The sequence below is a fragment of the Physeter macrocephalus genome, chromosome 1, assembly GCF_002837175.3.
Source record: "Physeter macrocephalus isolate SW-GA chromosome 1, ASM283717v5, whole genome shotgun sequence".
Classification (NCBI taxonomy): domain Eukaryota; kingdom Metazoa; phylum Chordata; class Mammalia; order Artiodactyla; family Physeteridae; genus Physeter; species Physeter macrocephalus.
In genome coordinates, this window is record NC_041214.2 from 27,033,311 (window position 1) to 27,048,002 (window position 14,692).

Genomic DNA, 14,692 nt, shown 5'->3' on the forward strand with positions numbered 1-14,692 from the left:
GCCCCTCCTCCAGGACCCTCCCCTTGCTATCCTGACGGCCCCAGGGATGGGGCCTGGCAGCTAGCCCACTGTGCCAATAAAGGCCCTTTCCAGGAGAGGGAAGAGCTTCTGCATGTGGAAGAGTCAGTTTTACAAGGAGTCAGGTGACCTCGGAACCCGCACCCCCTGCCCTCCCTGCCTTAGTTGTTTAGTTATCCTGCTGTTGTTTAGTTGTCAGCTCTTCCTCTGATTACACAGACACCCTGGCAGGTTGCGGACAGGGGTCAGGGATCCACAGGTGTCCCAGGGCAGGTGGGCAAGTGTTGGCTGACCTCTGTCTCCGCGGCTCTGTGCTCAGCTGCCCAGAGGGCTCACCACTGACTGTGCCGGCAAAGAACATGGTGGGGCCGACGTGTGGCCCCAGCACCTGCTCTTCACCTTGCTAGCTCCACAGCCTGCCTCACGCTTGTTGGGACCTTGGCCCCGGGCTGCTCACCTCCCTAGGGGACTAGAGTCACCTCTTCCTCATAAGTTAAACCCCCCTAGTCCTGTCACCTGATGTCTCCGATTTCTTCCTCCCAAGAGTCCAAAAGGCTCTTGAATTCTCTCCTTCACTGGCCTGCCAAAGAATAATGATTTGCTCTGACAGGTTAATTCCCACAATTCCCTCTGTGTTCCTCAATCCACTAAGGCGTCTTTAATGCCCTGTCTCCAGCCTGCACTGAATATAAAAATGTGCGTAATTCTCAAATAAAAACGAGAACTACGCCACCAGAGCCCACAACAAGGTGGGCCTCATGCGGTTGAGGACTCAGTTCCTGTCCTAGGCTGTGTGCAAGCTCTTATCTCCTCCCTGCCTGACCCCCTTCTGACAACTGAGACCCAAGGCCACAGGACGGCCAGAGTGCAGGGGCAGGAGACCCACTGTGACCTGAGCCTGAGCCCGGCTGCGGACTCTTGGAGGAGCCAGGAAATCTCACACTCCTATGGGACCACTGGTAACTGGCCTTGACCTAACCGGGTCCCTTGGGTTAGATGCTGCAAGCACCAAGGACTCCAAATCATGACAGAGACTAGAAATCGGAGAGACGTTCAAGACAGGTCCCCCAAAAGAGCTATGAAAAGAACCTCAGACATCCTTAACCATCTCAGGGCCTGGATCCCCTCTACCTTACTCTGAGAATCTGACAAGAGCTACTGATCGTCACCCTTGAAAAAGGACTGCATACACTTACTTTTAAATTTGATTTCTGGGGGTTCACAGCACCCCTGAAACCATGTGAGACAATGCAGATGTCCATGAACTCAGGCTAAGAACTCAGTGTACCTGGAAATAGGTTTCCAATTTCAACACCCTCGAGAAGAGATTTTTTTTTCTTTTTACAAAATGAAAAGGGATCTTTACAATTCATATAAACACGTGTTCATCCTAAAATAGCCATCGATACCAAGGTATGAAAAGAAGTGAGTCACGCACAGTCTTCCCACCCAGAGAACCCACAGTGAATGCTGCAGTGTGTGTGTGGCTGGATGTCCTGCCAGAGGTGAGACTGTGCTCCTGTGCCTGCTCCGCTGGGAATGGTGACAGGGTCACTATGGCCCAAGGACACTGTTCTCCCTTCCCCAAGAGCAAAAAGTTTTCTGTGTCTCAAAGGCCTGCACCCCACTGAGGCCACCAAACCAAGTGCTCAGAAAGGTGGGTCAAGGCTGGTCATTTGCTTCTGTGAAAAGGGTCAAAAGGAAGAGCGGTCAGGTGGGTGGGAGAACCTTGGGGAGGCCACCTCAGTGAGAGACCACGCACGGCGGGGGGCAAGGGGGCCTCAGGTATCTGGACGCTGTGAAGACTGGCCATCTCACTCTCTGCTAGATACCTGAGACAGGGGAGAAGCAGAGCGGGGTTCCAGGTTCCCCAAGAGGCAAATCCCCTGGCCAGTGGGGTCCAGCCCCTCAGATGATACAGAAAAAACAGGGAGGGAGACAGGGAGGGCAAGAGGTGATGCCAGAGCCCCAAACAGTTAATTCAGAGAGGGCCCTGCATTGTGGTGAACTCCCTGTCCCTCCCACTCTGGGCGGCCTGGCTCTGCTGGGCCCCAGTGAGGCATCCTGTGCTGGGGCCACACTGGTAGGAAGGATGGTGAGACTGTTCCAGAGCTCTCTCTGTGTGCATTCCTGACTTCACCTTCTTACTTGGGGTTCAGATTCTGTCCCCCAAGACCTCATTGCTGATCAGTCTCAAAAACCTCCCCTCCAACCCCTTCCCCCTGGTGGGACGCTACCAAGATCCCAGGGCTCTGTCTCTGATTAGCACTTAGCTCACTTCAAGTTTTTTTTTGTTTAATGTCATCAGCTTGGAGCCCTGTTGCCAAGACAACAGGAGTGGGGTCCAAGCTGATCAGTGCAAACTCTACCTGGGCGGACTCCCTTTGCATCCCTGGCTCAGGCCCCCTCAGTGGGTACTCCAATGTCAACATCCTGCAGCTTCCTTTCCTACTTTGTCTCTCTCCTCATACAGTCTTGGCGACTGGCACATGTTCTCCTGAATTCACTGACTCATTTTACTAACACTGCCTAGTTTTACTAACTAGCCTGGATAGTTTCCTCTCCTCTAAAATGGGAGATTCCCCTTCTTATCAATATTGCTGACTACACAAACACACACACACACACACACACACACACACACACACACAAAAGTACCACATGTCCTTTTAGTAGATATATTTGGACAACCTTCCAAGTCAATATAGACGGGTCTATGTAAACATGGTATAATGGATGCAGCAGTGTTTCCTGTTGGACACTTTAGTTGTCTACCCCTTTTTCCTATTATAAGCAGCGATGCAATAAACATCTTTGAGCATACATCTCTGTCCTCCATCTATGCTTAGGAGAAATTCTCTAAGATCAGAAACAAGGAAGGAGGGAAGGAAAGAAGGAAGAAAGGAAGGGAGGGAGAGAGGGAAGGTGAGGGAGAGAAGGGGAAGGTGGGGGGGGAGAAAGAAAAAGAGAGAGAGAGAGAGAGACAGAGACAGAAACAATGTCCCCACCCTGGAAGAAAACTAGAAAGAACCCACGGACATAAATGTGTCCCAATTTTAGTTCGTGGAAGGGCCTGCGTGGTACATGATACTCTCACCTCCTCCAGTAATAACTATGACATGAGCTTAAGACGTTATGATAAAAGCTGATTTGTCAGACTTAATTTTGTCATTTACCTACAGAATTTTTCCTATGCAAAGATATTTAACTCTATGTGGTAGCTGGGCATGAAACATTCAAAGAAAAAGCAACGTTAAAACTCTCAGAAATCAAAGAAAATAAATCTCCAAGAAAAGGATCAAGATTAATTTAAAAAATACTAAATAAAGAATTTATTTAGAACCTATGAACCCTTAGGTTAAAAATGCAAGCCCTCATTTTAAATTTCTCGTTTTTTGGACGTCGACTCACCAAAACAAAAACCCAGCAGGAACCTTACTGTGCTTTTTAAATACACAGTACATTAGAGCCTTGACATCCTAAGGGCTGCATCCCCAAACCTTTGCCACCAAAACATATTAAGATCTTCATGAATCCCCAAATTTACACACATCACCCGGACACATGCTTTCCTCCATAAAATGTACACAGGACAGAGAAGAGAGAATGACAAAGCCCCGCAGCTTTGCAGGGCGGGACGCAGGACCAGCCCAAGGTGTCCGCTCACGGCTGTGATTATGTGCATGTGTCCCTCAGCAAAATCCCCGCCACCATACGCCACGGACCTTCGGGGGGGCCCACGAAGAGCTGGAGCTGCAAATGCCAAGAGCCGACCTCGAAGAGCAGCAGCCGAGGCCCCAGCTCTTCGCCTGCTCCGCTCCCACCCAGCTGCCTGGGCTTGTCCTGCCTCTCTGCGTGCTCAGAGCGCTCTCCCCGGGCCTCCTCGTCCAGAACCAACAGCTCCACATGGTCGACCTCCCAGAATGTGCGCTGGGTACTTCCTTCGGCCTTCAGCACACCGAAGCCAGGTGGAGGGGCCGTCTGTGTGAGCGGCTGCGCGGACGCGTGAACGAAGGCAGCATCCGCTGAACCACCTGAGCCCTACACGGAGTGGCAGAGCCTTCCCTTCTCTTCCTTCACCCCAGTCCCGCTGCACCGCCCGATCGTTTAGCTGAAAGTCCACAGAATCACCTGATGCTCTCAGCTTTGCTCCTTCCTTTCGGGGCACACACCTTCATCGGAGCCACTCCCAGCCTTTAACCGGAGGAGGAAAGTGGCCCCGGGTTGTCTCTCAGTATCAGCCTCCCACCGGCCTCTGAATGGGCAGCACCCGAATTTTGTGTACATTAGAACCCCCAGGGAGTTCTACTCCCACAGTTCTGATTCTATGGGGAGGGGCACAAATGTGCTCTTTTTTTGTTTTTGGAACATGCATTTTAACAGACGCCCGGGGCTACTCTGATCCAGATGCTCAGGAGACCACTCTTTGGCAAACACTGTACCAGACTGTGGTCTTTCCCAGACAAATCTAATGATATGCTGTCTTCCCTGCTTCACTGGCTCCCCAGACTTTCAGGATATAACATGGTGATGGAGGTGGCCTGGGCCTTTGTCCACCTTCACGGCTACACACCGGTGACTAACCTGGTCCTGCTCTCTCCTGCCCTGCCTTTGCACACCCACCTCCATCTGCCAGGAATGCCCTTCCCAGCTTCCTCTTTGGACAACTCCAACTCATCCCTCAAGGCTGAAGCTCGGATGTCACCTCCTCTGGGAATGAGTCTTCCCTGACCTCCTACGCTGGACTGGCTTCTTGTCCTTCATCCGCCCATGTCACCCTGTCACGAGTCATCTCTCGTTCATTTTATTTAACAAACATGCATAGAGTGATTATTTTGTGCCAGGAACTGTTCTAGGTGTGTTATAAATATCCTTTACCAACCCAATGAAACAAGAGCTCTCATTATCCCCATTTTACAGATGAGGAAACCGAGGCACGGCGAGGGTCGGTAACGTGCCTGACCTCACATAGCTGGTAAGTGGCAGGACAGGGACTCGACCCAGGCAGTCTGGCTCTGGAGTCCACGTTCTTTCCCACTTCCTCGTGGGGCTGCCTCTCTCCTGTCCTAGCATATTGTACACTGTGTTCCAAGTATCTGCTTGGGATTCTCCTCCACCAGACAGAGAGCTCCTGTGGCTCCTAGGAGATGAAACGCCCAGCCCTGGCCCAGCACACAGTGGAATGTTTGCTGAAGGACAAAGCTATGCAAACTCACGGCACTGGATCAACAAGGAAAGATAAAATTCCCCAAACCTCAGAGTCTGAAGAGGTTTTAAGTGGGATCAGGTCCAGTGACCTGCCTACTGTCCTATTCTTCATAGAGTGATGCTCCAGGGACACAACCCGCTCCACCTCCGCCTGACGATGACATTCAGGAAGCTTCACTTGATGCTTAACTAAAATGCGTCTCCCTGGCCACCAGGCCACACAGAGCTGGTCTAACTGCTCTTGCAGATACTGGATAGAGATAGGGCTCTTCAGATATCGAAGACAGCCGTCACTCTGGCTTTCACTTTGGCAGGTTAACCCTCCCCTCTTCTACCTGGGGATCTGCGTTTCCAGTCCACCTTGGACATCTCCCTTAGAAACCTGCTCTGGTCAACCAGGGCCCTGCCCAAGATACAGGTGCCCAGGGTAGACTGACTCCTATCAAGGCCAATGAACTCTGATCAAAAAGGAAGAAATGCATGCTATACTGTTTCAAAAGCTCTCTCCACAAGTGGCTGAAGCAGCCTCTGGGACACCAAGAGCCCTGGATTCTGGTGATGACATATCATGACAGGACTCTACTGTTTACATGGACTGTGCTTCCCCGAGCCAAGGGTTTTCCCACAAAATCTCCGTTCTCACGCCAATGTTTCAAAGTAGCAACAATGAACTCCATTTTACAGAAGAAGGAATAGAGAGGCTCCAGGAGGCCACGCCTGCCGAGGGCACACAGCTGCTAAGTGGCAGAGTGGCATTCAAACCCAAGGCTGTGGTTCCAGGGTCTGCGAGCTGAGCTCCTGCCACGCTGCCATTTGGGGAATGGTGGTTGGAATGTGGTGAAATGAGCAAAGGATAAGCATGAAGGAAAGGATGGGTTGAAGCAGGAAAATGGACGATTGCAAACGAGCAGAAAAAGCAGCAAAATAACGAATCATCCACAGGTTTTCATAACCCAGTGGTCTCTTCCGGTCGCACTGAAGGAGTCCCTCAATTTGAGAAGTTATTTTTCCACTTGTACACGTTTTAACTAGAATAACTAATGATATATATACCTTACTTGTTCCCTTCTTCGATTTGAGTGTCGGGCATTTCAGAATCTCTCTATTTCCAAACTCAAAAACATCCAGGACTTGAAAACACGAAATGAATGATTTTCATTAATGTCTACTAGCATACAGGGAGTCATTACTACCATTTAAAATAAACGTAGTTTGAGAAACTATGAACTGTATTTTAATCTTTTTTGTATCCTTTCCCTACCACCTCTACCCCAACAGTGTAGAAAAATATCCAACACGCATAAGCACTTAATAAATATATGTGGGTTCACGTACACACTTTCTGTACCGAGAGGAAGAAATGCTTTTTTAAGCAACCTGATTTTTTCCATTGTAACCTGGGTCATAACTTTCTCATATTCAAAACATCAGAAAAAGAAAACTATCAACAAGACAAAATAAAATATACAATCATTTCAGAAAACAAATAAAACAATATTGTTCATTTAAAACATGAGAAAACCAAGTTCTATTTGACTGCCTCAAATATATCACCTAAAACAATTATATGTGCTAAGCCGGTATTCAAACATCAGTCAAAAGAAACGGTAAAGAAAAAAGTCCATATATTTTAGGGTAAGGATGAAAATATAAGTGTTACTTAAGCAGACACCTTTGTATTACGAATCAGTCCAGTTTCTTACACCATAATAATTAGCAACCAATAAAGCGACTAAAAAATAAAGCAATGTAACTCAATTTTCACACGGAAATAGTTAAATTCCAAAGTTACAGTTTACCTAGAAGCAGAAGAGCAGTAAGAATGTTCATATCTTAATGTCTTCCCGAACTCCAATGTATTCAAGAATAAAGACCTCAGACCCAGGCAGGCCAATTTACCCTGCAAAATTTTCCCGAAAAACAGTACGGCTGAAAAGCGGCTCTCCTAAAACAGAAGGTACTTTCAGAAGAGTTATATAAGCGAAACACACAGGCCAATTCAGCGATGCGGAAACCACCTCATGCAAGAGAAACACAGCAAACACAAGTAACCCACATTCACGTCTCAGAACCTGTCAGGGTCTCAGAATAACAATCAGGGTTGATTGTAACATCCTACCTCTCCAGTGACAGGATGGAAAGTTTTTAATGAAAAGTTATAAACAATTAAATGAATGACAGTGCTAACACACTTTCTGGAAAAGATTCTTTTTTTAAAAAGACAGTTTATTAACCATCTGGAGTATCTTTAAACTGTACACAAGCATCTTCTCTTGACCTCTTTCCCTATTCTGGAAGGACAAAGTGAGTATTTTTAATTCTCTTTACCGTTAGAAGTGCCTGTCATATGCACTAGATGTGTGCATGGAATATGTCACAGATTGGAGGTGAAGCGGAGAAACTTTCTCAAAGCCTCTTCCCTTCAAACCACTTATTCCAAACGCCAAGTCTTTCCCACGTCCCCCAGCACACTCAGAACATCCTGCTCTTGCAGCCACCTGCCCTTCCTTCCATCAGGCAGACAGTGACAGCAACGCCACCTCCTCACAGAGATGTCCCAGGCGGTGATGGGGGCCAAGCCCTTGTCTCCCACCCATCGGGGTGAGGTGGGAAGTGGAGGGCAGGTAGGTGGCAGCAAAAACGCAATTGCCGGCATTGCCCAGATATTTTCTCGGCTTCAAGTACATAGCACCAGAAGGATAGGGAATTAGGGTCAGCCTGCTTTCCAGAGCAGGTGTAGATTCATTCATTCACTTAAACATTCCTGAGACACCTCCTGTGTGGTTGGCAATGCTGGTTCCCGTGATAAAGAGGGAAACAGATGTGGGTCCTGCTCTCAAAGAGCAGACAGTCTTGTAGATGGAAAAGACACAAGAACTGAAAAGTATGATACCGCACGGCTAGTGTAAGGAGGGGAGCAGGTTCAGGGCACCCCGGATGTACAGCCAAGAAGCCCAGACCCAGTTAGGGAGTCATGGAACGTTCCTGAAAAACAAAGGGCTGAGTGAACCATGTGGAGAAGATGGAAGGGAGGTGAAGAGGACAGTCCAGGCAGGGGGGCCGGCAGGATCTGGGCACAGAGCACAGCCTGGATGTGGAGAGAATGCCAAGCCACTCGACAAGCCGATGGTGTAAAGTTAAAGGTGAGAGAGGGGCCCCAGGAAGGCAAGGGGCCTCCTGGAGACCCACCACTGACTGAAGGGTTACAACCAAGAAGGTACCAGACCAGATCTGTTATTTGAGGACAACCACCCTCAGGGAGCAGGGGGGCACACAGATTTGGGGCCCAGCCTGAGCACAGGCTCCCAGTGAAGGGAAGAGTGCAGGCGGTGAGGCCCATGGACTGGCTCCTCAGCTGTGCTCGCCATGTGGGGTTTCCCGTGCACGGTCCCTGCTGCCCAGGGGCTGAGTTTGGTACTGGGACCTAATCCCCCTAACCCTCCCCAATAACGGACACCCAACCCCCAAAGAACCAACTGGTGGGCCGGGCACCTCTGCTGCGTGACCCGGCAGGAGGACACGAGCTGACCACTCACTGTCTTCGCCTTGGGAGCCTGAACTAAAGACCCAGGAATAACCAGGCGGTTTAAGAATCCAGGGAGAAGCCAAAAACGAATCACGAGGCTTAGTGATTGCTCTTGTTCCTCACTGGCACAGAATCACAGCCACCCACCGCTAGGGCCAACAGTAAAAAGACTGGGTTGTTTGAAACCTCACTGTTCACTGAGAGAACAAAGGCTTCGGGACCTATGTGCTTCCTCCCCATGGGGCCTTCTATTTCAGAGAGAAGCACTCCCCCCGCCAGGACCCGCCAGCCCAGCCACACACTCACAGAACTGAAGGCTGAGGCTCACGAAGGCCAGCAGCGCAGCCAGGGCCAGCAGCAGCACGAAGCGATTGCGGAAAAGCATTATTATTTGTTTTATCTTCTCTTCATGGTTTCACCTCGAGTCAGGAACACATCCTGTGAAGAGAGGAGAGGCAAGAAACATGTGTTCCAAGGTGGAAAACTAAGTTTGTCAACCGGAAATAATCTAATCAGCCCCATCCTCCGGCAGGGAAGCGTGAATCCCCTTCGGAGAACATTCCTGCACTGTTGCTGATGTCCTCGCCCCCAAACTAGCCCAGCTGAGAAGGTGCCCTTCAAATTAACCAGTGGGAACGGTCTGTGAATGCTTCCTTTATCTGACCTCAAGAAAGAAGGAGATTTTACTGCATGACCTTTCCAAAGAAAAACAGACAGGATGTGTACTGAGCATTTACAGTGTGTTAGACACATAAAGTCTTTACAAGGACCAGCAAAGGCTCACCCCATTCTGACCCCCGACTTCTAAATCTTCAACCATTTCTGATGAATACTTCCCTACGATGACCCTGCTTCTTTAACTTCGATCGTTACCCTGAATGTCAATCACTGCCTCACGCCCCACTTTAATGCCTTTAGGGACAGCTGGGCTGTGTCGAGGATCTGTTCCTACGCCAAGCAGGAACATCTGCTAATTAGAGACCTCCCCCGATCCTGAACCACTGGGCCTATTTCAGCTGCATCCATGGGTCTTCCTGCAGCCCCACTCACCATTCTAATTTTCTCTGACCATGTTAGAACTGTGCAAAAGGACTTCAAAAAAAAAAAAAAAAACACTGAATGAGGCTCTAAATGTCCCTCCTGTGAAAAAAGTGAATGGTTGCTATGGGTTTTACCCCATCAGTCCTAGGTACCAAATTTATTTCCTGATTCTCATTGGGGTTTAAAATAGAACTTGAAAATCACAGCCTTTTCACAAAAGGTTCTTAACCACAGCAAGATTATAACAGTTATTTCAAACCTGATTTTAGTGGCAGAATCTTTTTCTCCTTCAAATGCAATAGAAAAGCAATGAGATAAAAGCTCACCTGTTAATGTGGTGAGGGCTGCACAACTCTATGAATATATCAAAAGCTATCGAATTATACCCTTCGGGTGAGTTGTTTGGTATGTGAATTATACTTCAACAAAGCTGTTAAAAAAAAAAAAAAAAGCACACGTGCAGGGAACGACGCAGGAGCCAGAGTCCTGGGGTCTCTTGCTTCCCAGCTGCCCTCCCCCAACTCACCCACCTCCACACCCAGGGCCCTACAAGGGAGTTTGAGAACCACTCCTTTAAAAGACCTGTCAGACTTTCTATCACAAGAGAACAGTGGCTAAAAGACTGACGAAAATACACCCGCACCTCACAGTTGAGCCTGTATGTCCAGCGTCCGGCAACTCTGTTAACAAATGGATCCCAACTTATACCTTCAAATGAGCACTGCTTCGGTCCCTTTAGTCACCACTCCTATCTAGGGGCCAGTACTTCATGTCCCGAGGTGATCTATCCTCCTGGGGACACTCACCTCCCTGCCCTGGGGAGGACTCACCAGCCTCACAAGCTCTCTGGCATTTCTGGCTAAAACAACACATAACCCTGGTTGATCCCACCCAGGATTTAATATATTTAGGACCCCAAATAAATGTTTTCTGTTTCCAAAACTCAAACTCCCCATGGCCTCCCCCTGGGGCTGTTTGCAAGGACACCCACAGACCCTGAAAGCAGCTCACCAGAATCTACACTTGGTGAGAGGCCAAGGCCAGGACTTCTGCCTTGAACCTCCGAGGTGGCTGAGGTCACAATGAGAGACAGAATGTGGGCCCATCTGACTGTGGCCCTGTAGTTGTTCCCTCTTGAGGAAACAAAGAGGGTGAAGCCTTCATGTGGACAAACCCCAATCCCAGATATAAAGCATCAAGCCTGGGTGGCTCTGGGCCGTTGATCCAGGCTGGCGAGTTCCTTGCCTGGGGTGTCTGGGAGGCGTCATAGTCTATTCTCTCATATCCTCGACCTTGGGGGTGTCCTCGGCAATGCTCATCTGACGGTTCAACAGCAACCGTCCCCCCCTCCCCGCCCAAAAGAAAACAACCTAAGTCAAATCCAAGTCACAGTCTCTCCACCCCTCACCCTGGACAGGTTCTGCTGTCTGGCCAAGCTCCCCATGGATGAGCATGGAAGGCACCCACATTCAGCTACAAACACTGGCCAGTATTTCCAAAATATACCCCACCCGGGTGGAATGTCAGCGTTCTCTCGGAGCAGCCTCCCCTGGGCAGCTTCCAACCTTTGCTCCACACCTCCAGGAACCAGGAACTTCTAACTGCTCAAAACCATCCATTCCCTTAGGATTCCCGTGACATGCCCTGAGGACAGGCTTGGTAATTGCTAACATGCAAGCAGAAAATCGAAACTCAAGGGCACAAGGTTATTAAGTGGTGATGACAAGATACGAAATGAGATCTGTGCCTCTAAAGCTCTTTCTTATGCCTTACAGTGTCATCCCCACATGTCTACATACTGATTCTAGTTGCAACCCGTGTATCTACGCAGAACAAGTTGACTCTTGGCATGTGCCAGCTTCTTAGCTACCTGAGGACGGCTGGCTGCTTCTGGCTCACCAGCCTGTGGATTTCAGAACCCTCTCACTAACTCAGTCGTTCCCGACTGGATTTATTCTACTTTACAATGACCCTCTTATAAGGGGATCCTTTTAATTTGGGCAAGGTGAGCGGGGTGTGTGGATGGAGATTGGATCACAGAATGTGGAGAAGGTTCAGAGCAATGTCTCCTTTTGGGTGTCCCTGTTCCGCCAAAAGGTAATTATCCTGGGGCTTTCCTTCATGCCTTCCTGTCCCTTCTGTTATGCTACCACCTTCTTCTGAGGCTAATACCACCTTTGGAAGGGCTCCATTTCCTTTACACGAACATCTTCAAGTGTTCCTGCCCGGCAGATGGCCTTTGGGGCCTTTCAGAGTTCTGTTAGGAGAGTTCTGCTTTTCTTGCTGCCTGAAGATGCTTCTCTGTGGGACCACATCAGCAGCACGTGCAGAGAAAGGGCACACGGCACTCTGGAGGCAGACAGAGCTGGGTCAGAACCTCGAGCTCGGCGACCATGGACCAAGTTACTTAATCTCTCTGAGACTCAGTTTCCTCATCTGTAAATTGGGACTAATTACCCGGGGATGTTGTGAGGCTAAGTACAACCCCCAGCGTATGGTAGACGCTCAAAACAAAATGGTTGTCAGGAACTTTCCTCGTGGTCCAGTGGTAGAGAATCCTCCTTGCAATGCAGGGGATGCGGGTTTGATCCCTGGTTGGGGAACTAGGATCCCACATGCCGCAGGGTAACTAAGCCTGTGCGCCGCAACTACTGAGCTCACGCACCTCAACGAGAGAGCCCACGTGCCGCCAACTACAGAGCCCAGGCGCTCTGGAGCCTGCGGCCATGACTAGAGAGAGAAAAGCCCGCACGCCACAGCTAGAGAGAAACCTGAGCAGACCGCGCACTGTAACAAAAAGATCCCTCTTGCCTCAACTAAGATCCTGTGTGCCACAACTAAGACCCAACGCAGCCAAAACACATAAGGAAAATAAATAAATTAAATAAATAAATATTAAAAGGAAATGGTGGGCTTCCCTGGTGGCGCAGCGGTTAAGAATCCACCTGCCAATGCAGGGGACATGGGTTCGAGCCCTGGTCCGGGAAGATCCCACATGCCGCAGAGCAACTAAGCCCGTGCGCCACAACTACTGGGCCTGTGCCCCAGAGCCCGCGAGCCACAACTCCTGAAGCCCGGGCGCCTAGAGCCTGTGCTCTGCAACAAGAGAAGCCACCGCAATGAGAAGCCCGCGCACTGCAACGAAGAGCAGCCCCCGCTCGCCGCAACTAGAGAGAGCCCGCTCCCAGCAACAAAGACCCAACGCAGCCAAAAATAAATAAATAAAATAAATAAATTTTCTTAAAAAAAGAAAATGGTAATGAAAATGGCTTTGTTACCTACTCATCTTCTGTCAGTTCACTCTGCTGCTTCCTCCCTCCTCCTGGGAAAGAGGAAGAGTTTCTTAACCTGTTTGCTGGTTCCTCCAGCTATGCGGGTGCTAAAATGGTCACCTGTTCTCATCCCCACCCGGCCCTCCGTCGCTCCGGCTCAGATGCCATCTTCAGCCTCCCACTGTGGGCCTGGGATGCAGCCTTGCCGCCCGGGGGAAACCACCCACCACTGATTTCTGAGCCTGGTGGTGTCTCTTGCTTTAGCAGCTCGGGAACCAGACTTGCCTCTTGGTTGCCCTGCATTTGGGTGTGGGCGGTGAGAACTTTCTTCTGGTGCTGGGCTGGGTCTGACCTTTAAGCACTTCCTGCCTCCAGGCTCTCGGGAGATTTTCCACCACACTTACTAACAGATGAGGCCACTAGAACTGCCTCTTTACACGAGGGTGAGTCATAGCCTGGTTCAGAGTCGTCTTCAGGTGGGCATCAGGTGGAAACAACTGCTTTTGCTAAGTTAAATCTCAGGCTTATAGACAGGTTTGATCTGTTGCGGTGACGGCCCCCAGTCTGTTCATGCCTTTCTGTATCCACGGCCTTGGGTAGATGCCTCCCAAACCGACTCTAAGCTTGGACAAGGTATATGCTGTGGCCAATGGGACGATAGCAAAGAAGTTGCAAACAGAGGCATGAAAAGTACTTATGCATTAGGGCTTGTCCTCCTTGGCTGCTTTTAGAACACCAAGAGCACCGTGTGAAGACGCCCAGGCGAGCTGCTGGACGATGAGAAACCACATGGGGCCAAGGCAAGCAGTCCCGGCTGAGGCTCTCTTCAAACCACCAGCCTGCCAATCACCACACGTGTGAGCAAGGCCATCGGAGACCATCCAGCCCGGCCTCACCACCCGTAGATGGAGATCGGGAGAGTCAGCCCAGACTAAAAGAACGGCACGGCCAACCCCCAGATCACAGCAAATACGTAAAGGTTGCTGTTTTAAGCCACTAAGTTTGGGGAGCTTGAGACCTGTAAAGCAAAAGCTAACTGATCCAATAAAGAGAAAATACCTTGGGTTTTTACCAGGAAATTCTAAGCCAGGGTCTAGATCCCTATATCCTCACCTTTTTTTTTGCAGGCACCACATACAAAAGCTCCATCTCATCTACATTCTTCAATATGCTGAGGGCTTTTGGGGAAAGGAGCTATATTTAGTTCCAGATTTAAAATACCGAGGATATGTTGGGTTAACCAGATGGCTGGGATCATATGACTGCTGTACTGCTTTTAGTTTTTGGGCTACTGACGTCTCCACGTTATCTGTGGCTTTTCATTTGATGACACAGGTCCCTCCATCTAGGGACACCCACCGTTTCCCCTTGATATGTTCTGGGTTTCTGTGCCCCTACCTTCTGACTCTCCCTTGGAAGACTGCAAATGGCAAATAATGGTCAGAATCTCATTACTGCCACTGTGCTAGGACCAGCCTGGTGGCACAAAGCCTAGGGGCTGGAGGGAGGGGGAAGCGGGCAGCACACGAACACAGAACCTGGGATAAACACATACATGCCTTCTCTTGGAGCTAATTTTCCTAGAATACTTGGAAAGGAAGGTCACGTTCTGTTCTTTTTTTTTAAT

At 49.5% G+C, this 14,692-nt stretch overlaps 1 protein-coding gene across 1 annotated transcript in view; it reads right to left on the reverse strand.

The window, feature by feature from the left end:
• PXYLP1 (2-phosphoxylose phosphatase 1) overlaps positions 1-14,692 on the reverse strand; it is a 67,683-nt gene that overhangs the window by 22,080 nt on the left and 30,911 nt on the right. Inside the window, exons 6-7 of the mRNA XM_055086876.1 lie at positions 9,020-9,190; positions 3,744-4,043 (exon numbers count right to left, since the gene is read on the reverse strand). Of these exons, the coding sequence (XP_054942851.1) occupies positions 3,744-4,043; positions 9,020-9,137 (418 nt within the window). The 5' untranslated portion in view covers positions 9,138-9,190. The remainder of the gene's footprint in view (positions 1-3,743; positions 4,044-9,019; positions 9,191-14,692) is intronic.